Source organism: Paroedura picta, chromosome 4, assembly GCF_049243985.1.
Source record: "Paroedura picta isolate Pp20150507F chromosome 4, Ppicta_v3.0, whole genome shotgun sequence".
In the NCBI taxonomy this organism is placed as follows: domain Eukaryota; kingdom Metazoa; phylum Chordata; class Lepidosauria; order Squamata; family Gekkonidae; genus Paroedura; species Paroedura picta.
Genome location: NC_135372.1, coordinates 80,572,354 through 80,598,823, shown reverse-complemented (window position 1 = coordinate 80,598,823; position 26,470 = coordinate 80,572,354). Strand labels below are relative to the sequence as shown.

The following is a 26,470-nucleotide window of genomic DNA, read 5'->3' as shown; positions in this document are numbered from 1 at the left end:
GACAAATGGGATGCTGCTGTTGGCCCAAGCTTTGATGCTGAAGCTGTGGCTGCATGCAATTCTGAGTTCTCATCTGGTTACCAGCATGTTACAGAGGTCATCCACCTGTTCCATAGAACCTCCTTTAGCCAACCCTACCTCTGGTCTCCAGCAAGCTGCTTGCCTTTACTACTGGACCCTATTCTCCAGGATACAGTAAAGTATTGCCTTATGTCAACAATTCAGTGTGCTCATTCACTAGGGACACACCCTAGTCTACCAGGAGCCTAATGCACGGATGTCTTGTGAAAATGTGGAAAATGTTCCATTAGTCAGCAGTCCTTGTTCAAACTATGTTTCCAAGGAGCCTCTGGTAATTAATTTGTAAGGCTGGAATGGAGTGATGCTTGTGGATCCATTCTGCCACACATTTGCTTAGTCCAGGAACTTTAGTTACAATAATCAATTATACATAAACAAACTATATCAATTGCTGTGGAACAAGAATGACAAACAGTCTACAGAATAAACTTAATTATATAGTGTTTCAGAAGGGAAAGTGATTTAGCAATGAGTTTTTTATCTGAAGGGTGAAAGAGCAAAACACAAATCAGAAAATTAACAGAACTCCAACATTTTATTGTTGCGTGCAGTGCATGCAGTTTTTTTCTAGTGACCCACTACATTTCTCCTCACATATTTTAGTGTTCCCAACAACACCAGGGTGAAGTTTACCCTGCATATTGAACAATCATTGTCTACTAGTCTCTGGCAGTTTAGTGGCAAGTGAATAAAAGAAAGGGAGAGTGGCAGTCTGTGAGCAAAGGCTGACGGCTCAGTAGACCACGGCAATGGTAGTTGTTTGGGGACTGTGTGGTCAGGATATATCCATAGGGTCAGATGCCAGGACTGATCTTAACAGTTAAATCACAGCTAAGCCCCCAAATCACAGAGGAATGATGAAAATGACCAGTGGCTCCAAGACTGAGGACCAGTACACAAGGGGAAGGGTAGGCTCAGGGCCTCAGACTACAATTCAGGGATATTACTGTGTGTGGTCTGTATATGTGTCACCAGGACATGTGTCTTGTGAGAAGGAGTCCAGATCTCCAAAATGGACTTAGAATCACAGAAACTAACCAACCATCTCTCAACCCACAGAAATTGGAGATTTTTAATGTCCAGCTTTAAGAAACTATGCCCCCAAACCTGGTCTTGGGCCACCATACTCTGTTCTAAGGATGTTTCTGATAATGTGACAGGACTCTAATGCAAGGCTGCAATGAAGGAAAAGACAGCAGAATTATCTAGGAAAGTTCTTTGAAAGGCATCAAAGTATCTGACAACCTAATAGTACCAAACACTAAGGAGCACCACATACACAACATGCATCTTGTTGTTAACAGAAAGTTAAAAAGGGAGAGAGAAAGGCAGGAGTAGGGAGATCCCTCTCTCTTTCTTGATTTTCATTCTGAAAATATGGTTCACTCCTGGCTTTCTCCTAGCCAATTTAGCTTCCTTCATCTTGCATACATACACCCCTTCCAACTGAAGCTCACTTAAGTATTTTGGCGAATGCTGATTTTGACAACAGCAGAGAAAAACAGTCAAAGGTGGCAGGACAGACACTTCTGAGCATGGATTAAAGAAAGGTCAATGGGGGCAACAAAACAGACAACAAGAGTTAGGACAGTGTTCAAGAGATGTCTGATAAGGGCATCAACTTAGTGCTGCAATTTTATTTCACATTCAGGACTCAGGAAGTGGGATAAACATGGCAGCAGGATTATGTTCAGGGGCTTTCAGAGCTTATTGTTTGCTTTTCCAGTCCACAGTAAGAACTCTCCAATCCATACTGAATCTGGTTCTCTTTTAAGGTATTGCAGTCTATGCAAGACTTTCAGAATTCTAAAGCACCATGCTGAAAATCAGAAGGACCCAACTGCCTTTAGAATGATTTCCCCTTCACTTTGGAAACCAAAGAGGAAGCCGATTAGAAAACTTACATGATTGGGTCTGTAAGGGAAGCCTCCAAATGGCCCTCTCCAAAAGACTGATTCTCCTTGTTTCCAGGATTTTACATATTGTGACATTAGTCCATCTTCATAGCACTTTGAAAACAAAACACACAAACAGGGAGAACAAACTGTAGCTTAAGATCTACTTTCCTAAGAACAAAGCAAGAGAGAATCTGTTCACTGTGCTTTTTAAAATTTCTTGGGGGAAAAAATATAAAATTATAGCACAAAAAAACTAAATTATTTTGACTTTAAGGCTACCAGAATCTAGTATTTCTTTATCTCGGATCATTATAATATATGCAAGAAAGTACTGGCTACATTATAATATATGCAAGAAAGTGCTGTGACTGATCTGATAAACCAGATCTACCACTTAGGTTAGTGAGAGAAGCATATCACTCTGGCATTTTAGGGCTGCAATGCCATTGCAAGCAACTGTTCATAAACTGTGGTGCTCCATAGGTGAATATTAAGCAAGGAAGTATTCTGAGAAGTGAAATGCAAATCAACACTGCTCCATCTTGCCCTGAATTTCAAGAAGTCACCTTTCATCTACAAATTTAGAGCAGAGATGGTTCAAGATAGGAAAGCATGTTACATAAAAATAACCAAAACAATGTCAGCTTACAAACTTACTTGGTAAAAATGACAGCTAAAGGTTTCTGTGTACATAGCAATGAATCTAGAAATGAAGTGAGATATCCAGACAATTTCTATGTTGGCCATGCCTCTGTGGTTCTGGACAGATGCATTGGGTTGTCTACAAGCACCCACAAACAGCAAGCTGGCCCAATGGCTCTTTCCTGACTTCTTCCCTATTAGTTCCCTATGCTCAACTTCAGAAGCCCCTGCTGAAGACTGTGGGGCATCCGGAACAATATGCTGCAAAGGGAGGGTGGTATATAAACATAAGAAATAAAATAAATTTAAAATGTCATGAAATGAGGTGCACAAGTGTACATAAAACTACAAGCAGGGGAAAACTGGAGGAAACAGCTTTGTAAAGGAATGAGGGCTAATTGCTCCTTTGTGCTACCCCTTCACTTGTGCTGCATGGAACATTGTGCTGCAAGGCCTCGCAGCCCTTGGCAACAGCTGGGGGGGGGGTTGTGGATTGCTTCCAGGAACTCACTTTGTTCACAGCAACCTGAACTCAACTCATACAAACAATGATCTAACTGTTCCTGCCTAGCAAAAGTTTCCTCTGCTAAATAATTATAGTAATAAACTTTATTATTATATCCTGCCCTTCCTGGAAGCTCAGGGTGGGCGACAGCATGGCTTAAAACAATCAGATTTAAAAAACCAGTAAGTCATTAAAACATTATATATATTGTATTGGACCCCCCCCCCCCAAAAAAAAAAAAAAATCAGGCATTCAAGATCTTCCTGGAGAGGTGGTCTTCCTTCTATTTTAGAAGTGAGGCCAAAACTTTTGTTGTTGTCTGACCTGAACCATAGGCCTGGTGGAATAGCTCTGTCTTGCAGACCCTGCGGAACTGGTTAAGGTCCCGTAGGACCCTGGTTTCTTTCAGCCCAGGATGACACCAAGGTTGAAAATCTCTGCCATGTCAGGCTATTCGGACAGGAACGTACGGGAAGAGAGTCAATTTAAAAACAAAGTTGGCAACTGTGGGCACAAAGGCAGATGGTAATATAAAATAAAGGGTGTGGAGAGGTTTCCAGATAGATAAGGGGATATTGGTTTCAGTGGAGGCAATGTATTCAGAACTGACTCTCCTATAGGTTTCTCTTTTGTTCAAATGGAGCAATGACCAAACTGGTTTATAATGAATTCTTGTAAATAGAAAAGAAGGAGAAACTCCTGGAGTGAAAACCTCTATTCTGGGATTTACACCAAAAAACACCATAACATTATAGAATCACTCAAAGGGAGGGTTAAGCACAGAAAATCGCCACTCACTTGCTCTTAACTGTAGTATCACAAATGCAGTGCCGTAATCATGGGACACAGGGGTGTCTGAACAGCACTTGGATTGCATAGTAATAATAATAATATAGTACTTCCAAAAATTGCCTGAATAGTGAGAAATACACTACAATCTACAGAGCAGGTTATACAAATGGGTGCTTTACGATGGGTGTTCCATCTCTTTTGTTACTGCCAGAGAATAACTATGGTTCCCTTTGGGATGAAAGGTTCTATACAAAGGGAAGGTGTTATTACAATCATTACTACTATTATTGAAATGCAAAACTTATGTGTAATAAGCAAGTATATATAAAATTTCACAGCCAACCTATAAAGGTATCCTATTAATACAGCTCAAATGTAGCATTTCCCCCCTCCAATTGCCACAATAATGGTGAAATGATCCACCCACAAGTGTCTTATAAAAGCTATACACACCTCAGAAGGAATATAATTCACACTCAACCTATCACACAATCAATGATGAAGCCCTGAAAAGTACAAACTCCTGGAGGGCGAGCATAAGGTAAAATAATTGTTCTTGGTGACCTGCCTGGAGGATCGAGTGTTTGAGGTTGCAAAGTTATAGTGAAATCTGTCTACCCCTGAGAAGATATGAATGCAGACTTAAAATATTTTCATACTCCTAGACACACAATTATTTATATCTGAACATATCTGAATCTATCCTTAAATTGAGGTGTTCCTAATGAATATGAAGGCCTGCAATCAATTAAATCAGAGTAATCACATGTGGCAATCGTTGTGCTTTCTCAGGAGTAATTGCCTTATAGCCCGAGAATGACATTGGTCATAAAAACATGTAGAGTGTCCTACTACGCAGACTAGCTTGCAAGGTAGCTGCCTACCTGATGTAGCATGAGAGAAGAAAAGGACCACACCAAGTCCAACAAAGAAAATAAGAGGGTGATGGATTGACTGACACACCCATTTATACCGCCCCTCTTGGTCTCAGGATGGTGAACAACGATTGGATTTAAATCAGCAAAAAAACAACAACAAACAAAAAACCCAGTAAAATTGCATTAATAATAAATTAATATCAACAAACTTTAAAAGCAATAATTTAAAAATAGCGAACAGCAGCACCAGTAGCTATTTACTTACACTGATGGAAATTTGCTAACATAGATGTCAATAGGGGGTAAAGGTTTGACAGATTATTTGCTGGAGGATGACTTTCTAACTGGTTTCAGCCATGAGCCCAGTTGAAGAGCATCTTGCATGCTCAGCAGAACTGGGCAAATTCCGTCAGAGCCATGATCTCCCTGGGGAGGTCATCCCACCAGTTATTTACAGAAGGGAAAGTAACTTTCTACTGAGATCTGAAGTGATATCTCCCTGAATAAGCTTGATGCAAAACACATTGGGGTTTCACAAATATTAAATATTGTTTTTCTACAAGCATCATTTTTTTCTGTTTCTTTATAGCATACATCTGGCAACAGCCTGCAAGACAATATGTTAAAAACAGCTGACATAAGGATAAAGGGCCCCCTCCAGGAGATAATCAACCTCTCTCACACAACGGGAGAATTCCTGGAGGGACTGAAAGAGGCTGTGGTATGCCTACTGCTGAAAAAAACATCTCTAGATCCACGAGAGCCTAATAACTACTGACTCGTCTCGCATTTAGCGTTTCTGGGGAAGATGGTAGAAAGGGCAGTCGCAAACCAACTGATGGAATACCTGGAAGCAGCTTTGGTCCTAGACCCATCCCAGTCAGGTTCCTGGCCTGGCCATGGGGCCTGACGGACGACCTCCGTTGCCAGTTGGACCGAGGCAGGTCGGCACTGCTGATATTACTAGACCTCTCAGCAGCGTTGGACATAGCCAATCATGAGCTTCTAGCTCGCCGCCTCATCGATGCCGGAATACAAGGGACAGCCCTTCAATGGCTGATCTCCTTCCTCCGGGATCGTGGACAGAGGGTTGCAATAGGAGACAGAACATCAGACTGCCAACAACTTACTTGTGGATTCCCACAGGGAGCGGTCCTCTCTCCTATCCTATTCAACATCTTCATGTGCACTCTCGCACAACTGGTACGGAAGTTTGGGCTGAGTTGCCATCAATATGCAGATGACACCCAGCTCTTCCTCCTGATGGATGGTCACCCTGACTCTCCCCCAGAAGCATTAGCCAGCTGCCTGGAAGCAGTGATGAGATGGCTCAAGCAGAGTGAAGCTCAATCCTTCAAAAATGGAGGTCCTGTGGCTAGGTAAGAAGGGCCCATGCGAGGAAGCGCGTCTGCCTGCCCTGGATGGTGTGCAGCTCTCTACAGCTCACTCTGCCAGGAATCTAGGTGTGATTCTTGACGCTTTCCTCACAATGGAAGCCGAGATCATGAAGGTAGCGCAGCTGGCATTCTACCATCTCCGCCAAACCAAGCTACTAGCGCCCTACCTGGCCCCGGAACACCTAGCCACAGTGATCCATACGACAGTCACCTCTAGACTGGACTTTTGTAACTCGCTCTACGCAGGCCTGCCCTTAGCTTTGACCCGGAAATTACAGCTGGTTCAAAATGCAGCGGCCAGGATCCTCACAGCAATACCATAGAGGTCCCACATCCAGCCCATTTTCCATCAACTGCAGTGGTTGCCAGTAGAATTCCGGATCAGACTAAAGGTTCTGGTAACTACCTTCAAGGCCATACACAGTCAGGGCCCAGTGTACCTGAGGGATCGCCTCCCCGCCTATGCCCCCAAAAGAGCTCTGCACTCCACTGCTACCAACCAGCTAAGGGTCCCCGGCCCTAAAGAGGTCCGCCTGGTCTCGACCAGGGCCAGAGCATTCTCTGTTCTGGCCCCCACCTAGTGGAACGAGCTCCCGGAGGAAATCAGGGCCCTGACGGAGCGTAAACAGTTCCACAGGGCCTGCAAAAAGGAGCTCTTCCACCAGGTGTTTGGTTGAGACCAGACATAACCAAAAGCGACTGAAGCCCCCCCCCCCCCCCCCGAATTCCACCAGTATACTCTGGACCTGTTTGCACTGTTGCATTATTTATATTGTTTATACTGGTATATTGTTATATGGTTACTATTAGTTATTATTATTGTGTGGTTATCCACATGTTATAGACTGTTTCATGTACTGTTCTTATGTAAACCGCCCTGAGCCTCTGGGGAGGGCGATATATAATAAATATATAATAAATAAAATAATAAAAAATAAATATTTCTAACCCGTTATTGTTAAGGATTGGTATGTCTATTTATGCCAGCACAGAAGGTACTCCAAATGCCCCTCCTCAGATGGCACAGATTAATCATCCTTTTCCCTGGCCACTCTCCAGCTCTGACGTTTAAATGAGAGGGCAGCGTCGAGTAGGGGGGGAAAAGAATGAAAAGGTGGGTCTTAGTGGGGGCTAGGGAAGTTTATGAAGTTGAAGTTCAATGTGCTTCAGGCAGAAACCTTTCTCCAAGATCAACTCTGCATTCATTTCTATAACAAGGTAATATGGCGTTATCTTGAGCTGGGGCGGGGGCTGATCTGCACAAATTGCATTGGACTTGCCAAGCCAAATCTTTGACTGCAGGCCTCTAGTTATTAAAGTACAAAGTGAAGCTCTCTGCTGGCATAAAAGATGACATGGGTCCTACGTCAAGCTGTTAATCGATAGAACAAAGGAAGCTATTTACCTTTATTAAAACATCAAAGTATCCTTCAGTGTTCACAGGGGTAATTGGAGTATAGGCTCGTTGAATCTCCAAATCATTCACTAGTCCTCTGAGGAAGAAAAAGAAAAGACAGAGGGAGGGAACCCTGATCTGAAACCCTGACAATCCCCATCAGCTGAGTACTCTTCTCTTGTGCAAAGGCAGCTGCCTGAAAAGCACTGTAGGCATCCTTCCTTCTTCCCCATGGGCTGCCCTTTGCCAACCAGACAATAGACCAGTCCCTCCCATTTTGCAGTGAAATTGCAGAGATCCAAGGCACTGAATAACCTCTGATTTCTCTCTTTCACAGCTATACCACCCTCCTTAACAATCTTTTTCCTTTCCTGGATAAGCTACGCAGCCAGCCCAGCTTTTTATGTGATGTAACTGAGCTTCTGGCCAAGTAAGGCAAAGAAGGATCTGTGATAGAGCAGGATTACAAACTGTTTGCAGCAAAAACAGACATTCATCTTAAATCTATATCAGCTCTTCATCAACAATAATTACAACAAACAACAACAATGCCTTTATTGGCATATGTATAAAAGATACAATATAATTGAGCAATACTGCCGTCAGCAATAATGAACAGATATAGTATTAGCAAGACTCCCCAAGCCTGAAATCCAGAATCTGAGAAAAACTCCCAAATGGATGTAGAAAGGACAACTAAGCATAATGCAAAAAACACCTTATGTCAGTTTCACTATAGCCATTTCCTGGCTACATCCTTACATGTTTTTCAGAATACAGGTATAGAAATATTTTGCTGGAAGCAGCCCTGAAAAGCTAGGTGGAGAATGGTGGCTTTAGACACTGAACTACAGATGTCAGGGCTTCTGTTCTAGTGGTGGTGATGTGCACCATATTGGCCTCTCAGGAAGAAAATGACTAGTGGTTGATTGACATCAAATGTCTATTGCCAATGAATTGCACAACTATAACTGATGGCAACCTTTGTATCACTACATCGTTCTATTATCCATAGGAAACATCCATATTATATACAGCTATTTCACATTATTAGTTTCAATCCCCAACTAGCTACCTAAATCCATCGTAACACTCTCACTATCACTGTAATCCCCTGCAAAATGGCCAGTGTTGTGAATCTGGATCAATTATGATGCATTTGGACCAAGGAGGCCTAGGATTGCATACCTGTTCAACTATGACATTCACCGGGAGGCCTTGGGAAAATTCTGTCCCCCTAACTTATTGGGGAGGCTGATAAATGGTTGTGGGCACACAGATATAATAAATGTATACATTACAAGAGAGGCAACTCTGAATTGCAAAATACATAACTGCCTCAGGGGTAAAAAGTTAATAAATTGTGCCTATAAGTCAGTTCATGATGATTACTGTAAAATGTATTTAGTTTTCCATTTTTTGCTTTCTGTAAATTGGTTTCTTACCTACACTTAATTTTTATACCTCCAACACAAAACTAAAATGGAAGGAAAATGCAACTATAGGGTAGCACACACCATAAAATTAGCAGGGCTAATAAGCTCACGAGCTCTTTCAACAGAATCAATTTGGAAGCACAGAAATGATGATGTACTTGGCATGAAATCTTTGTATATCAACAAAAAACTGCAAGTTAAATCACATACTGTGACCTGTTTAACTAGAGACTTTGCGCAGTACCTTAGCACAATATGTTGTCCTAAACTCAACCCCAAGCTGCTATTTCCAGGCAATTCAAATTTATACTGGTAGGTGTCCTCTGTCAGCTGATCCACAGAGCTTATAGTGAAAGCTGTAAACATTTCTGGAGCCAGTTCGGAATTCTTGCACTACAAGGGGAACAATAAATAATGACTAGGTTAAAAGGCACCCACACAGCCCCAACCAAAACGTGAGTGAATTCAGCACTGGTGAAATGTGGTCCTGCAAAAAGAAAAAGCTTTACAGATTCAATATACTAGGTCTTAAGTCAGTAAACAATTCTTTGTGAAATATCATTTAAAGCTTAGGTCCTGTTTGTATTTACAGAATTATAGTTTTTTTTTTTTTTTACAGAATTATGCCTTTTCTGATAATGATTTTGGAGTGTGAGAAATTAAAGGTCTTTCCCCATGAAATAAGTGATGGCACTCTAAGTATACAAATGCCAAGCAAGAGGTAATGGAAAGCAAGAGAAGAGCTCTTTTCAGCTTATTTAAAGGAGCTGGCATTCTTTTTCATCTGCAATCTTTTAAAGCAATTTCTCACTTCCTCCCACTAGAGTTGCTACTTCCCACCTCCCCAATCTCTTATGCTTTTAATAGTTGTACAACCACAAAAATTATACTGGTGAAGCTACACTAGACATGAAGAGGCAATGAAGTGAAATGCTTACTTCTTTTTGACTACCATGCTGTGTTAATGAGACAGATATTTTACCTGAAAAGGTACCATCCCCATTTTCTAACATTTCAAAATCTGATCATGATATGGTCTTCAGATCTATATTGCATACCAGAGTTCAGACTCAGAACATGTGAATAATAAAGAGAAATGCACATCTAGAATACCTTTAGCTTACTATTAACCATAATCAGCTCATCTCACACTGAATACAAAATTCTCTAATTTCAAATAAAATGCCTTGAGCTTGTTATCTTCACTTTTAATCTTTTTCATTTTTGATGTAAGACATACTTTCCTCTTCTGTAAGAAACTCCACCATACGTCTGAGATATTGTGAGCAACAACCTGCATTTAACAGATTTGCATTTGCCCTCCAATGGAGAGGTCTGACAGAATTTTACAAAGGCAAGGAGAGAGGATGGGATAAATTACATACTGGAAACGTAGCAATAGACTTTGCTATGAGGGAAGCTTAGATAGAATATGGTTCCCTTGCATGAATTGCTGGAATGGTTCAAAGTATAATGATACCTCAATATTGTTTCAGTAAAAAATTATTACATGTTCATTTGAAAGGGAACCTGTTAACAAACTGAAATAACAAATATTCAACAGATGGGGAATTGTTGTCAAATAGCTCTTTGGCAACAAGATATACGAGAGATGGAGGCCGGAGAGATACCATTCTGAACTGTTATTAAGTCTGATGATCGGGAGGGAAGAAAAATCAGGCACTTTTATACTATCTGTTTTCTCCACCAGAGCTCAGAAAACCTCAGGATGGATGGTTTTTAGTGGGGAAAAGATGTGCAAAATGAAACAGCTGTGGCCTAGATCCACTTGTTCCTTCACTTCTCTATGGTTGCTTTTCAGCATTAAAAAACAGGGGGGGGAGGAATGTGATCCCCAAATTAATTAACACTGTTTTATCAGTTGATCTACTAGCCTAACTCTGAAATAAGAACTTTTAGAAGCAAATTGCTCTATATCAGGGCTAGGCAATGTTTTTTGGATAAGTGCTGAAAATAAATGACTTTCCTATTTGTGAAGATGATGGTGTGCTGGCAGACAAACTTGGGGGAAAGAAAGAGAAAATGGCTGTACTTGGTAAGACACACTCAGAGAAAACCAACTCCCAACAGCTTTGTTTGCCTCTCAGGGATCCACTTTTGACTTGGCTGGTGACTATGTAGGTCTGGGAGCTGATGAACAGGCATAATACATGCATGTTGCTGTTTCTTGCACTGTTAACCCAAGCACAGCTGCCAGTGCTTTGGTTGCCTGACTGGCTATCTGGTCCCTGGTTTGGAGCAAAGTGGTCTGGTGTGCTAGTGTCAGCATACCAGAGGTTTCCCTACCCTGCTTTGAATGACAAAAGGGTGCTTCAAAAAGAAAAAAAAACAAGCTGACCATCTGTGTTGAAAACTGTTGTTCCCTTCCATCCCCTCCTCAAAAGTTTGTGTATGCATCAGCTCATATCACAGTGTGCATGCTTTTGACAAACAGTTGGATGTTGTCTTCTTGCCTCAGCTTCAAAACTACTCCTGAAATGTGGCACACTAACAATAGCTGCAAACTGACTTGGATGTATACCCCACTGAAAAGAGCAGGTTATACTTCAAAGTGAATTTAATTAGAATCAGGCTGAAAAAATAATTATATTGGCATAGGTTTAAAATGGCTACTTGTGGTTTCTTTCTGGTCAGGAGGCTTCTGTCTCGTTTTGCCTTGGCCTCTTCCCATTGCTCCAGCTCCTTCTGGTACACATCATAGATGCAGGGTTTGCAGCCACTGCCACAACACTGAGCTGGCAGTGGTTCTTGGGGCTTGAGTGACAGCCAGTCATCTTCACTGTCATCCATTGTCTATAAAACACAATCCAACAACATCATGTAACTTAGAACTTCTGTGTTGGAGATAATCTATAAATGCTCTTCTTGAACATGGATTTTAATGTTCCACCTGCAATTCTGACTTTGGAAGCAAGCTCCACTGAAGCTTTATTCTGGAGTAATCAGAATCAGGGCTGAGCTTGAGAGCCAGCATGGTATAGTGGTTAAGAGTAGTTTGATTCCCCACTCCTCAACAAGCAGCCAGCTGGGTGACCTTGGGCCAGTCACAGTTCTCTCAGAGCTCTTTCAGCCTCACCTATTTCACAGGGTGACTGTTATGGGGAGAGGAAGGAAGTGACTGCAAGCCACTCAAACTCCTTTGGCTAGTGAAAAGTGAGGTATAAAAAACAAAAAAAATTATCCAGCAGATAAACAGATTCACAATTCCCATCTTAAAAGTGATTTCAGAGTGATGCTGGTCAAGATCACCTTCAGTTCAACAAGTGCCATTACAGGTTCCCCCCCCCCCTTTAACGAAAGTAAAATATCCAAATATTAGATAATCTTAGTTACTCTATTTTATTTTTTTAATATATATATTTGCTGCAGATCTAATTGCAATTGCTCTGTCCAGTAAGCCAAACCAAACTGACATGACCATTTAACTCCAAGTTACTCCTAACACCCATTTTACTGATTACATTCCCCAGGGAGGAAGAGGGCAGGGGAAAATAAGAATGCTCTCTCTCTTACGTTTAGGCATAGAATTTTTTTCCACAAAGCAGGATACTGCTGCAAGAGGAAAAATACAATTTAGGACTTTATAGTACAAGACTGAATCAGTTTCTTCATTAGCAATTGGCAGCAATGCCCAAGGGTTGAAAAAAAAATAGTTATTTTAGAACCACACAATGTTTCCAGATTAACCTTACTTTAAAGGCATATCTGTGCTTGACCCTTCCAACTTGTCCAAGAGCAAAAATGGTTTGGGAGAACAACTTTAGTCTGAATGGCATTTGATGTAAATAACCCCACCCCCATTAAATTTTAGATAGGACACAGTTCTAGAAAAATAGAATACAACTGGAATCCCAATCAATAGGTCATCAGCAGTCATCTAAGACAGATGGGTCCATAAAAGGTAACAGACACGATGGAGAGCCTATATTAAGCCAGTCTTTATGCAGCTGCATTGGCTCCCAGTTGAATTGACTCCCAGCTGATCAGGATCAAGGTCTTGGTTCTAACCTTTAACGCCATATGTGGCCTGGGCCCCATGTACCTGACTATGCCCCCCTTCCCCTGAAGGGCACTGCACTTGACCAATTCGAACAGGCTAGAGATCCCTGGCTCTCAAGAGGTACACTTGATTTCAACCAGGGCCAGGACTTTTTGGTTCTTGCCCCTACCTGATGGAATGAGCTCCCAGAAGAGGTGCAGGTCCTTCCGAGAGTTAGCTCAGTTTTGGAGGGCCTATAAGACAGAGCTCTTCCGCGAGGGATTTGGTTGAGGGCAATAACCAGAAACATTGAGAACCCCCTCCTGCGATGGACACCTTCCCTGGAATGAGGAATATTATTGACAGCTGTTTGGATACTATTGTGTCAACAGAATCCTAAGAAATGTTTTAACTGTTTTTAATTATTTTAATTACTCTTCCAACCATGTTAAAGTTTTTAATTCTCTATGTAATTATTATTATGTTAACCAACCTGTGCTGGCATATAAATCTAAGCTAATCAATCAGTGAATATTATTATGGTTGCTTTGTTGTGGTCCTTTGGTTCAGGACGTTTCCCCACCTACATTGGCTTAGGTTGTCTAGCAATGCTTTGGTATACATTTTTTACAAAATCTTCATACTTTTCAGATCCACTGGGACCCACTTCCTCTCCTTTTCCAACGTGCAACATGAGAGCCTCTTTTAAGCTTTTTTAAAAAATTATAGATCATTAGTTTTCCTAACCATCTTATCTTCCATGGCAGCAACAACAAAAAAGGTGGTTATACCACTGGTGCAAGCAACACTACCTGCTCATGATCAATGTTAGGCAGGCATCTTATCTTGTCTGGCTTGCTATCTTCTTAATTTAGAACCAGTGATTCTGCAAGCACAAATCTACAGCTCAGTTGTTCTCTGCTTATAACAAACCAGGGGGTTGGATTACTGAGGAGGTATGGTATTGGGTTCCTTTCAACTTTATCACTCTGTAGCAACAGCGATTGAACAGGACGGTAGTAATATGAAAGTTATTGCTTCTTCATAGTTGTGGACCATATCCTCAACATGTTTCAGAAACTGAAGTTCCTGATCAGTACTGAGTAGGACATTAATTCAAATTCCCAGGCACTGATGATAAACCTACTACGATTGAACTCCAATGTCTCACAATTAAGAAATAATAAGTTTTTGCTTGACAAACATACACAAAAATATACTTGTGGCTGTTCTGACAGTCACCGGAGTACTGCAAGAATACAAGAACACAAGAGCCCGGCTGGATCAGACCAGTGGGCCATCTAGTTAAACATCCTGACTTACAGTCACCCACTTCCTCTGGAGGTCCAGCAATAGGCATAGAGGTTGAGGAAGAAGAAGAAGAGTTGGTTCTTATATGCTGCTTTTCCCTACCCGAAGGAGGCTCAAAGCGGCTTACAGTCGCCTTCCCATTCCTCTCCCCACAAAAAACACCCTGTGGGGTGGGTGAGGCTGAGAGAGCCCTGATATCACTGCTCGGTCAGAACAATTTTATCAGTGCCGTGGCGAGCCCAAGGTCACCCAGCTGGTTGCATGTGGAGGAGTGCAGAATCAAACCTGGCATGCCAGATTAGAAGTCCGCACTCCTAACCACTACACAAAACTGGCTCTCTCTCTCACCGACTCCTGGCACTGTGATTCAGAGGTTTACTACCTCTAAAGATGGAGGTTCCCTTTAGTCACCATGGCTAGCAGCCACTGATAGACATATCCTCCATTAAGGTGTCTAATCCCGTTTTAAAGCTCTATGGCTGTGGCCATCACTATATCCTCTGGCAGTGAGTTCCATGTTTTGATCACTCACTGTGTAAAGAAGAATTTCCTTTTGGCCATCCTGAACCTACTGCATATCAGTTTCATTGTATGCCCTTAAGTTATAGTATTTTGAGGGAGAAAAAAATTCTTTGTCAATCAATTTCTTTGAGTTTTACCCCATGTGTAATTTCATAAACCTGTATCATGTTCCCACTTAGTAGTCTAAACTGAAAAGTCCCAGATTCCCCAGGGAAGTGATCCAGCCCTCTAATCATCTTGGTTGCCCTCCTCTGTACTTTTTCCAGCTCTTTAATGTTGTTTTTGAGACATGGTGATGAGAACTATACACAGATTCAAGTAGGTAGCCGTGTTAGTCTCAAGTAGCACAACAAAAGTCCAATAGCACCTTTAAGATCAACAAAGATTTCTTCAAGACATAAGCTTTCATGTGCATGCACACTTTCTCAAACAAACTGGTACAAGGATCATGAGAGTCCAATATTTTTGTGAACTACAACTGAACTCAAAAGGACTGATTAGCTGTTTTAGTAAAGAATTATCATATGACATAAGTTTACTAACTTGCCACTAATTTACCTTTACTATATATCTGTACTCTCATGATCCTTTTTCCATTTTGTCTGAGGAAGTATGCATGCACACAAAAGTTCACACCTTGAATAAATCTTTGTTGGTCTTAAAAGAACTGTGCACAGAATTCCAAATGAGGTCACTTCATAGATCCATACAGGGGCAGTATAATGTTTCTTTCCTAATAATCACCAACTTGCCTTTTTGACTGCTGCTGCACACTGGGTTAACACTTTCATTGAGCTATCTACTATGACCCCCAAGATCTTTTCCCTTTTGATCATCAGCAAGTTCAGACCCCCATTAGTCCACACATGAAGCTGGGAATTTTTTCTCCCCAGTGCATATCGCCTTACACTTAACAATATGGAACTTCATATACTACCTTGTTGCACACTTATTTCACTTGTGGAGCTCCATCTGGAGGCTCTTCATAGTCAGCCTTGGTTTTCACCATCCTGAATAACTATGTCATCTGCACTCAGTGTAGTGTAGTGTAGTGACACTACTCACTCTTGGTGTAGTGGTTAGGAGTGTGGACTTCTAATCTGGCGAGCTGGGTTTGATTTCACGCTCCCCCACATGTAACCAGCTGGGTGACCTTGGGACTGAGAGAAAAGATACTTGAGTTTTTAGAGTGCTCTGTGTGTCTTAGCCTCTGTTCCCTCATGCATCTATGGTGCTAAATCACACTGCAAAGACCAGTGTGTTTCTGGAAGCTATGTCAAATACCTCTGACCATGTGTCAATAGAGAAAGGAGGTTCACTTTGACTAGTCCCTCTCCTTGGTAAATCATCGTCCATAGTTAGCCTTTTGGAAGGGAGATCTTTTTAAAAAGCTGTTGATGTCACCATACACGATCTGGAGTACCCATTCTTAGGATTCCAGCCCCACGCTACCAAGTTTCTAGAACCACAACAACTCTGGTAATGTGCCGCAGCAACTCTGGACAACAAGAGGGCAAAGAGCTTCAGTGGCTGCTATAGAGCATGACCTACTGGAGGTGGAATTCGGAAACGAAATACTTCCCTGGACAGCCCTGCGTGTCCCCAGCATCTCAAACTATCTCCAGCCGCTATGCAGGCAGTGTCGGCGCAAAAGAATCGTGTAGCACCGGCCGCCACGCGAAGCAGCTGAAAGCCCGGCGACCCGCGGGGGGCTTCAAGCGGACCTCCAACTGGGCCGCGCAGTGGGGAAGATGACTGCGGTGGCCAACCTGGCCAGAAGACTGGGCCGCAGTCGAAGGCCCTGCCTGGCGGGGCTCCCCTCGGGCTCAGCGCCCCGACACCGGCGGCGTCCCGCGTCCTCTCCCGGCCGCCTTAGCGCCCGCTCTCCTCGGCAGCAGGGCCCAGCCGCCCTCCGCCTGCGGACTCCGCCTCCCTCCCCGGCGTGCCTTTCGCGGAGGGCAGCATGGCCGCCGCTGTCCGGAGGGCGAGGGAGGGAGGGCGGCGCTGAGGCTGGGGCTGAGGCTGCTGCTGCTCCTGCCGCCGCCGCCGGGATGCTACTGTGGCGGGGCTCTGCGCGGCGGGCGGCGGCCTGTTTGCCCTCCGGTGGGCAGCGGCGCAGCAAGACGCAGCAGAGCCGGCCTCGGCGGCCCACCGGGCCTCTGCCTCGCACTCCCTGGACGGTGCGCGGGCCGCCGCCGGGCGCGCCGCTGCCCTGGTACTTGCGGGAGGTGCCGTCGGTGCGCGAGCAAGTGCCGGAGCTCGACGTGGTGACCTACGAAGGGAAGATGCACCACGTGCCCTGGCTGGCCAAGCCCCGCTTCGAGAAGTGGGAGCGCGGCTGGCACGACCCCCTGCACGACGGCCGCCAGCCGGACGACCGGCCCGTCCCCAAGGAGCGGCCTTGTTTCCTCTTCCAGCAACCGACCTGCCTGCTGGAAGGTACCGGCGGCGGCGGCGGCGGCGGCGGCGTCCATGGGGGGGGGGGCGCTCCCCTGTCTGCATTTCAATCCCGTCATTCCTCCGGGGAGCCTAAGGCCGTGTACATAAGTCTCCCCTTTTCCATTTGGTCCTTAGATCAACAGCACTGTGAGGTAGGCCAGACTGAGAAGGAGTGCCTGAGCGACCGGCGCATGGTCACTCTGGCAACTTCGTGATTGAGTGGGGGTTGGCATCCTGGTCTCCCCACCCTTACAGTGCAGTCCTGTGTAGTACTGGAATCCGAGGATATAGGGGGACACACAAGCAACTCAGGATTGCATTGTGGGTCTGACATGCTTGACTACACTACCACACTGGACTGCTAGAGATGAAATTGACACTTCCCCTCCAAAAAAGTTAATCTGATTAGATATATACCAGCAAGAATTTTCAGCAGGCTAAATTTTTGTTGAATTCTTTATATATCATTTGGTGTTTGCTAATGTGTGTGGCATCAGTTTTATCCATACTTGTGCAGATTGTGCAAGTCACTTGACCAAGATGGAAGCTTCAGTTATCCCATGAAACAGATGGGCAGTTATGTTTTGCTGTTACTTTTATAGTTCTTATAAGAAACTTGTTTACCTTTCTAAATTTCCCCCTCTCCTCTTTAAAAATAGAGTATATATATCATAATCATATTGTGTCATAAATAAATGATAGTAAGCAATGCAATGTAGAAAATATTTAGCAGTGAAATATTCCTTTGATTTCAAGGAGTAAAGCAAGCCTCATGGCTAACGAAGACGAAGGTAATAGATGGTTTACCTCTGCAAATACTTAGCATAATGACTGATGCAGCTAATCAACTGGAGAATCAGGATGAAAGAGTCCAAAATGCAATGACTCATGCACGCTTCTGGGTTAGCAATGAGGAAAAGATCATGGAAAAAACTTATTGGTAAGTTTCTGACTTGTTTCCTTTCTGTTGTTTCAGCATTGCTGATGGGAAAGACTTTTTAAGTCTTCTCAAAGGAAATTGTATTTTACTGGACTTGATGTTGAAACATTTCAGTATATTGCAAAGAATAATGCCTCCTTTAGAGTCCAAAGAGGCTGACAGGTGTTCCTCTGTATAGTTTAGAAGAAGAAGAGTTGGTTCTTATATGCCGCTTTTCCCTACCCGAAGGAGGCTCAAAGCAGCTTACAGTGGGTGAGGCTGAGAGAGCCCTGATATCACTGCTCGGTCAGAACAGCTTTATCAGTGGTGTGGCGAGCCCAAGGTCACCCAGCTGGATGTATGTGGGGGAGCGCAAAATCAAACCCAGCATGCCAGATTAGAAGTCCGCACTCCTAACCACTACACCAAACTGGCTCTCTGCCTTTACTTTACTACTCTGCCTACCTTCTGGTTATATTCCTTTGGAACTAACAGTTGTGTTTGATCTTTGTATGACTGTAATATTATATAATCCTGCTGTGTACCAGCAGTTATTTGCCATTTGAGGATGCCTGTTGTTTCTGCCTGAGTCTCTGTGACTTTTTTGCTTGCCACCTTCAAACAGGCTAAAAAATTATTCATACAGCATCTGGGGGCAGGTGAGAATTCATACACATGCACACATTAAAAACAAGTTTTTGCTAGTCCACATTTCTCACTTGGACTCAAGTTGGATTACACAGAGTGAAGCAATACCATCAACAGGATGGTGCATTCAGTAAGCAATACAATAGTATTGTGATCTTAAACCTTTAAGGGTCCAAGGCTGTCAAGGGCATTGTATTTGACAGCTAGTACCTTAAATTGAGCCTGGTAATTTATGGGCAGCAAGTGCAAGTGCCTGCAGAATAGGAATAATATGGAAGTATTGGTTCATGAAACCATGGGGTTTCTCAATGGCCCTAGAAGGGTTTTCCTGATTGGGCAGGAGTAAATTAATTTTTATGTTAAAATTCTTTTTACATTATTGGGTGATATATGATCATGTTGATCCCCCCCTCCCCAAATGGTCAATGATGGGCCTGGAGAGGGATGAAAAGAGGTCATAAAAATCCTTGCTGACTTGGTAGCAACTAGAGTTCAGAGAGGTAAGTGTTCTCATTTCAACTTTACTGCATTGGGGGGGGGCAGGGGGCAACAGAGCGGCAGATGCCTGCCTCAACCCTGTTCCCAACCCAGTGGGCGACAGAGCATGATGTCACATCCAGTGGGAGTGTCTAGGTTTTGTAACTTCTGGTGATGTGACTTCTGGGTGTGTGGCTGGGAGTTGTGGTCTGCTGACATCACTTTGGGGTTTCTCAAATCCTGAAAAATATTTCAGGGGATTCTCAATAGTAAAAAGGTTGAGAAAGGCTGGTCTAGTTCCTCATAAGAGCCTAACTGTGGTGTTCTGTACCAACTGGAGTGTAGAATTCACAGTTTTTAGTACCTTTGTAATTAGGAATATGGAGTATTCATAGAACAGAACAGTTCAAGACAGCATCTTGATTAAGACAACAGGATGGTCATTTTAGTAGTAATGTTTATTGCAATGTTCACTGTATGCTTATACTGTTTTACTGCATTATTAAAACATGTTGTAATGTCTTGAGAAATACTATAAATGAATTAAGTAAATAAAAATATAGCTTTTCATATATGAAGTGATTCACTCATATTACCGAAATCCTTGCATGCTGCCTGTGAAGTAGGACACTGATTGGCCCAGACTGGGCAGGAGGGGAGGGGAGCAAGACTTGCCTGGAAGTTTGTGATCCCCTGGGTCCCAGCACATTCATTCTTTTAGCTGCTGCCTTGTGTCAAATCTCCAGCACGTCCTTCGCACTGTCCTGTCGGTTGTCCTGCAAGCTGATGCCCACAGTACTGGCCGGCTTCATAATCCAAACCTGATACTATTTGAAGTTGAAAGTAAATTCAAATTATAGATGTATTATAATTATATTACTCTTTTATGTATACATAACTCTCATTAGAGGCCTAACTAACTTCTGCTTTTGAAGCCCTGTACTTTTGGAAGATTTGCTTCAGTTGTGCAGAATTATGGTTACCAAACATCCCTTGCTGGCCAAGCGAATGATGGCTCAAGACTATAGCATGACAGCTACATGGGAAAGAGGTAAGTTCCAGTTGCTAATGATTCATGCTCATTTGATATGAGTATGAGAGCCAGCCACTCAGGCCAAGTTTTAAAGCAAGGTGAGACTCAGGGCCCTAAGATCTTTGGATTGGATAGCAAATCCTCCACCTTCTCAGTTTATCTTCCCTGTCAATGCAGGTCAGTCAGGTGGTGGCTTGAGGTAGCCGAGAGGATGGGGGGGGGGAGGGAGCCTTATTACCTCTTGTTCCCTTTCTCCTTGTCTGTGCTTTCGAAAAAGTGTAGTTCCCAGATTGCCTGTTTCCTAGGAAGCAGTAGTTGCTCTCCATCCCTCTATGTCACCATTTCATTGTTCCTTGTCAGCAAAGCAGATAACTTGAGGTGAAAAAGAGGGATCATGGGTAGGCAGGGGCAGAGGCCTTGGTGAAGTATACCACAGTGATTTTACCTCTAATAAGAAAGAAGGCAAAGCAATCTGGGCAACTTTCAGACCTATGCAAATGAAGAGGGGCGGAATTATCTAATGTGAGCTTGCCAAGGACATGAGCAGCAGTTTCCGTAAGATGCAGAGTAAAGTGATCTGAGCAGAAGTGATTTTGGAGGCATCAAGGCTGCTCTGATAAAGGGGCAGAGCAATGGGAGCAAAGCATTTTGTTTTCCGGGGCTTAGACACAGGGAATTCACCTCAAGTCAGTGGTCAGCCCTCTGATTTGCTGCTGCTGATGTGCCTGATGTGGGAAAACATGGCATAAGATAAACAAGAGGGGGGAAAGGCAGGGAGCAGATGTATCTGATGCATATTTTAGATATTGAGATGTGAGCTGTTGTGAGAAAACTTCATAATTATATTAAAGATAGATGTCTTTGGAGTATCTTTTGTTGAAAGGAAGAAGAAGAAGAGTTGGTTCTTATATGCTGCTTTTTCTCTACCTGAAGGAGTCTCAAAGTGGCTTACAGTCGCCTTCCCTTTCCTGTCCCCACAACAGACACCCTGTGAGGAGGGTGAGGCTGAGAGAGCCCTGATATCACTGCTCAGTCAGAACAGTTTTATCAGGGCTGTGGCGAGCCCAAGGGCACCCAGCTGGCTGCATGTGGGGGAGTGTAGAATCGAACCCGGCTCACCAGATTAGAAGTCTGCACTCCTAACCACTACACCAAACTGGCAAGGGGCAAAAAGTAGAGCTGTGCTCTAAGACCAACTTGATTGAATGGAAATAATTTGTGCAGGAGTCAAAGAACCTTCAGAATGTGTAACTGAGTCAATTCAGTTTTCTCTCTGGATTTCTGTTGCACATATCACCTTAAGCTTAGGCTTGTTGTACCCCTTCCAAGATAGCTGTCGTGCTACCATGCTAATAATACCATGCATCCTACTCCTACCTGTTCATCTATTCAATTCTCTCTTACTCTGTAAATAGCTCATGAAGGGGCATGCAAGAATAAGTTTGGAATAATATTGTCTGGTCATAGAGATTGAGGCCAACAAAATGGGAGCTAAATAAAAATGGCGGGTTATAAAGGAAAAACTAATTGTGTAGATGATTCCATCTGCGTTCAGTTCTGAAGCCGGGCGCTTAGACTCTTACTGGAACACAGATGAAGGTCTGCAGTCATTTGGCTTAGGCTACCTCCCATTTCAACTCATGGGTTTTCTAGAAATCTGTGTTGATGCTCCATACCTGTTGTTGTAATCCTACAACCAAGAATATCGAGATCCATTCTGCCAAGCAGTATATGTGGAAAATAGAGAAATCTTCCTTCAGCATAGGGAAAAGAACGAACCTGCTTGGAAGAATGCCAGCCGCTGATTTCCTGCCAAAGGACAGATTGCCCTGGTATTTGATCCAAGAACACCCTCCTGAACATGGTGTTTCACAGACCCACTAAGAGCTAAAGCACAATTTTAATTAAAATGCCTAACGTTTATATGTGGCCCTATATTCTCCTTTTTCAGAATCTATCCTCCTGCAGGTTCGTGGTATCAACGGGAAGCTTTTGAATGCTATGAGTCCTTTAGAACCTGCAGGATCTAAAGAGGAAATATTAGCCACTGAAAATGATGTTTTAGAAACATTATATCCTATTGCACCCACAATAGACCTTCAAGAAGTTAATATATATGAAACACAAAATGATACAGGTAAGTTTTATGCCTGATAAAATGTACTTTATTATGGGTGAGTGTTACTGTACCAGATGTCATCCATGAAAAGACTAGAAAACTGATGTCTAGAGTGGTAAAAACACAACTCTAAACATTGATAATATAAAATGTAGTTCAGAACAGCTCTAGTGATTTTCAGGGATGAGCTCTGAAACAGCATTAAACTATAACCCAATTATTTGTACCATAGGTTTTCAAGCAGGTTACCCCTATCCTTATCCCCACACAATATATTTTGCTGACGGTGACGAATGCCATAAAATGATACCAGAAGAGCTCCGGGCTAAAATGATGTTGTTTGCTTTTGGGAACGCTTTGGCTAAGGCCAGGGTACTTTATGGGGTAAGTAGCAATAAGATGCTTATGAAATAAGAGATTGTAATGCCCTGTGTTGCTACTTCTTCCAAATCTAGTTCTGCTGTTTATTTCTCTGTACTTTCTATGGGTATGTCCACACAAAAAAACAACAACATAGCACAAAACGAAGCAGGAAAACAAAACCTGGAAAAAGCACCGTCATGGTGCATGAGTTATGCAGTTTCTGTTGAGCCTTCATTTCCCATGTCTGTCATGCAGGCTATAGTCAGGCATTGTGTGTTTGGTGGATGGTCTCTACTGAGTTAGAAGAAGGCATGAGTGATTTGGTTTGGATAAACAGAAAAGTACCCTAATCAATGCTGATTTGGATACTTCTCAGGCAGCACCTGAGAAGGCGTGGATGTGGGAGAGTACTGGCTAAACAACTGAGAATAACAGGCATGCAGCTCCCTTTAAGCTTCGGGAGTGATTTAAAGGGGGTGAGTGGAGTGTCTGTCATCATTAGCTGTTATGCCAGGAGCAGGCAAGGCTGCCTGCAAAGTCTTTTTCAAGGCATTTAAAGGAGTTCCCAGTGCTTTTGCAGGCAGCAAAGGGGAACATGTGCACCCCAGAAAACCCACCCAAGTCTTTTTGGATTTTTTGTGTGTAAGGTCAGGTCTGTGTCCCCAAAAGCACTCCTATGTTCTTATATATTAAGTATCTACTGAATATATAAACGGTAAGTTTTCCAGTTTGGATATACACACATGCTAATGGTGATATTTTTGGTTTATCTATATGCAAAGAAGTGAAAAAAATGACATAGCAAATATGACAGAGCTTATGTGAAGCAGCTATGTAATTGAACTGTGGCATATGTTTGGAGACTATGAAAAACAAAGGGAAGAATAATATAACCTGGTTGAATTTATTCACTGTTTTATCCTGCTTAAAATGTGGTGGTCTGCCTCTTCATCTCAGGCCTGGAGGGAATAACTGTGGCTTAAGCATCCTTCCTTTTTTTCTGCTTCCTTCCCTTCCCTGCTTTTAGGATGAACCCAAGGTCTTGGAGAAACCCATTGTTGTCCAAAGTGTTGGCACAGATGGCCAGACATTCCAGTTCATGGTGTTCCAGTTAAACACAACTGATTTAGATCCCAGCCATGGTGTTAAAAACTTGGCCTGGATTGATGCAGACCAACTTCTGTACGAAGAAGTCAGGCATCGTCCACAAATCAGGAGGAAAGTTATCACGGTACGCTAATGCAAAATGATTTCTTGCCCAGGTTACTGCAGATAGAACTAAAGCAGTTTTTAGACAGCAGCTTCATTTTATTTCTACGTAGAAGGGAGCTCCTTCCAAGTCATCGTATCAGGGCTCAGATTTGTTTATATAACTTTGGCTATAATACAGAACAAAAGGTACCTTGTTCTGAGCACTTATAATGCATGTCTATACTCCTTAATGAAGAACACCATACTCTGTAATGCAGGTGTGGGGCAAGAACAAATAGTATGCTTATAATGTACCATTCTTAATAAGTAGGCGGAGTACCTACAATGTTAAATTGCCAACTGTTTTTGTGCCGATTTGAAATTGTATATACATCACAAACCCCACTAATGTCTGTGGGACAGTGGGATGTTTTAAAATCTGCTGTTATGATCCTCTTTGTATATACGTTGTTTGGTGTAGTGGTTAGGAGTGCGGACTTCTAATCTGGCATGCCAGGTTCGATTCTGCGCTCCCCCACATGCAGCCAGCTGGATGACCTTGGGCTCGCCACGGCACTGATAAAACTGTTCTGACCGGGCAGTGATATCAGGGCTCTCTCAGCCTCACCCACCCCACAGGGTGTCTGTTGTGGGGAGAGGAATGGGAAGGCGACTGTAAGCTGCTTTGAGCCTCCTTCGGGTAGGGAAAAGCGGCATATAAGAACCAACTCTTCTTCTTCTTGTTAAACTGTACACCAGACACTGAAGATCCAGATGTTCTCTTTACAGATTCCTGTTGGAGTCCATGGCTATCAGCCAGCTACATTCAAGAAGTTTCTGGCGTTCTACTTGAATGGTGTTGTATGAAGCTTCTCAAAGTCTTTGAGTCAACCTGCATCCATCATTTTTCCTTTTGTGACATTGGGCTTATACTGTATTAATGGCTAGAGGGCAATTAATTTTTTGCAAATAAAGTTTCTTTTAAAAAAGTGTAAATGATTCACATTTGAAAAACAATGCTGAAATATGTGTTATATGAACTACTTTTGCTGATGAGAGAAGCTTGTGAATTCATTGTTTTAAAACTCGAAGGGATAAATCTTGTGCCTTAGGGCGATGTACGGAGAATATGAATTGCATACAACATACAGTACAGCATAGTTTGGTAACTGTCATTAACAGTGGCATAATTAACAATAATCATAACATAGATAACATTTATTCACAGTAACATTATGGCTGCACCCCCATAGAGTGAGCATATTTGGATGGGAGGGGGTTCTGGGAGCCCAACAGGTGTTACCTCAACCAAATACCTGGTAGAAGAGCTCCATTTGGCAGGCCATGAACTGGTAGCTCCAGCAGGACCCTGATCTCGTCTGGAAGCTCATGACATGGCCCTGGTTGAGGCCAGGGATCATTAGTCGGTTGGTGTTGGCCAAGCCTGAGCATAGTGCTCTTGGGGGGGGGGACGGTCAGGGAGGTGGTCTCTCAGGTACATTGGACCAAAACCACGTATGGCCTTAAAGGTAATTCCCAGGAACTTAAGCTTAATCAGGTATTCAACTGGTAGCTATTGGAGCTGTTGCAGTGTGTCACTAAGGCCTATTATGCACGGGGGGAATAGCACGCATTCGGGGTGGAATGGCGGCGACTAAAACCACTGATAACGCACAGTGCCAGCTGCAACTGGCTGCAGATTTGGTGCATGCCGCCGAAAAAGTCGCGTTAGCGAAATGCGGAAGAAAGCACAGCTTCCGGGTGACCGGGGTGCAATCAGAAGCGGCGCCGGGGTCACCGTGTGCATAATTGGTTACTCTGGGTTTTGCCGCCGTTGCGTCCCGTCCATAAGCAGTTTGCTTCGCTTCTTCCCCCTCCGCGTTTTCCATGTGACCCGAAATTGCTGTTTCGGCGGCCGTGCATAATGGGCCTAACAGTTGCACTCTATCCAGATTAGGAAGTCACGCTTCCTTACTTCCCCCCTTCCTGACCAGCCATAGGACATTCATCTTTGAAGGGCTGAGCTTCAGATGGCTGTGCTTGAACTATCCCATCATAGCTTCTAGACATCTGGCTAAGGCTGTTAGGGGTGAATTGGTGGCCATCCATCAGGAGAAGACCTGGGGGTCATCAGTATATTGATGGCACCCAAGTCCAAACCTCTGCACTAGCTGGGTAAGAGGACACATAAAGATGCTAAATAAAATTGGAAAGGACCACCCTCTGTGGAACTCCATATGTGAGTTGGCAGTGGTTCAATTTTCTCTCCAATTGCTACCCTCTGTCCATGACCCTGGAGAAAGGAGATCAGCCATTGGAGGACTGTCCCCCATATTCTGGTATCAGCAAGCTAAGATATCATGATTGACCAGGTTGAATAGTAAGGTCGTGTAGTACAAGCAGTGCTAACCCACCTCAGTCCA

The 26,470-nt window shown here is 43.3% G+C and overlaps 2 protein-coding genes across 12 annotated transcripts in view; one reads left to right on the top strand and one right to left on the bottom strand.

The window, feature by feature from the left end:
• CYB5RL (cytochrome b5 reductase like) overlaps positions 1 to 16,768 on the bottom strand; it is a 29,522-nt gene extending 12,754 nt beyond the window's left edge. The window contains exons 1-7 of one of the 11 annotated variants that reach the window (XM_077333662.1): positions 15,924 to 16,328; positions 13,216 to 13,366; positions 12,560 to 12,598; positions 11,660 to 11,839; positions 9,270 to 9,418; positions 7,599 to 7,686; positions 1,986 to 2,090 (exon numbers count right to left, since the gene is read on the bottom strand). In XM_077333662.1, coding sequence (XP_077189777.1) covers positions 1,986 to 2,090; positions 7,599 to 7,686; positions 9,270 to 9,418; positions 11,660 to 11,839; positions 12,560 to 12,598; positions 13,216 to 13,335 — 681 coding nt within the window. In that variant the 5' untranslated portion in view covers positions 13,336 to 13,366; positions 15,924 to 16,328. The other 10 variants (XM_077333653.1, XM_077333658.1, XM_077333659.1 and 7 more) reach the window with 10 other exon arrangements.
• On the top strand, positions 16,610 to 25,043 carry MRPL37 (mitochondrial ribosomal protein L37). The gene is made up of 7 exons (XM_077333636.1): positions 16,610 to 17,297; positions 18,054 to 18,237; positions 20,277 to 20,392; positions 22,326 to 22,511; positions 22,726 to 22,877; positions 23,884 to 24,087; positions 24,837 to 25,043. The coding sequence occupies exons 1-7, from the start codon at positions 16,610 to 16,612 to the stop codon at positions 24,912 to 24,914; spliced, it is 1,608 nt and encodes a 535-aa protein (XP_077189751.1). The 3' UTR covers positions 24,915 to 25,043.
• The last annotated feature ends 1,427 nt before the right edge of the window (positions 25,044 to 26,470 follow it).

What these genes read in the sequence shown, in the direction of transcription:
- MRPL37 (XM_077333636.1), top strand. Translation starts at nt 16,610, where the DNA reads ATGACTGCGGTGGCCAACCTGGCCAGAAGACTGGGCCGCAGTCGAAGG. An exon ending in GACAGCTACATGGGAAAGAG is followed by an intron (nt 20,393 to 22,325) that starts GTAAGTTCCAGT and finishes CTCCTTTTTCAG; the next exon opens with AATCTATCCTCCTGCAGGTT. An exon ending in TCAGGAGGAAAGTTATCACG is followed by an intron (nt 24,088 to 24,836) that starts GTACGCTAATGC and finishes TTCTCTTTACAG; the next exon opens with ATTCCTGTTGGAGTCCATGG.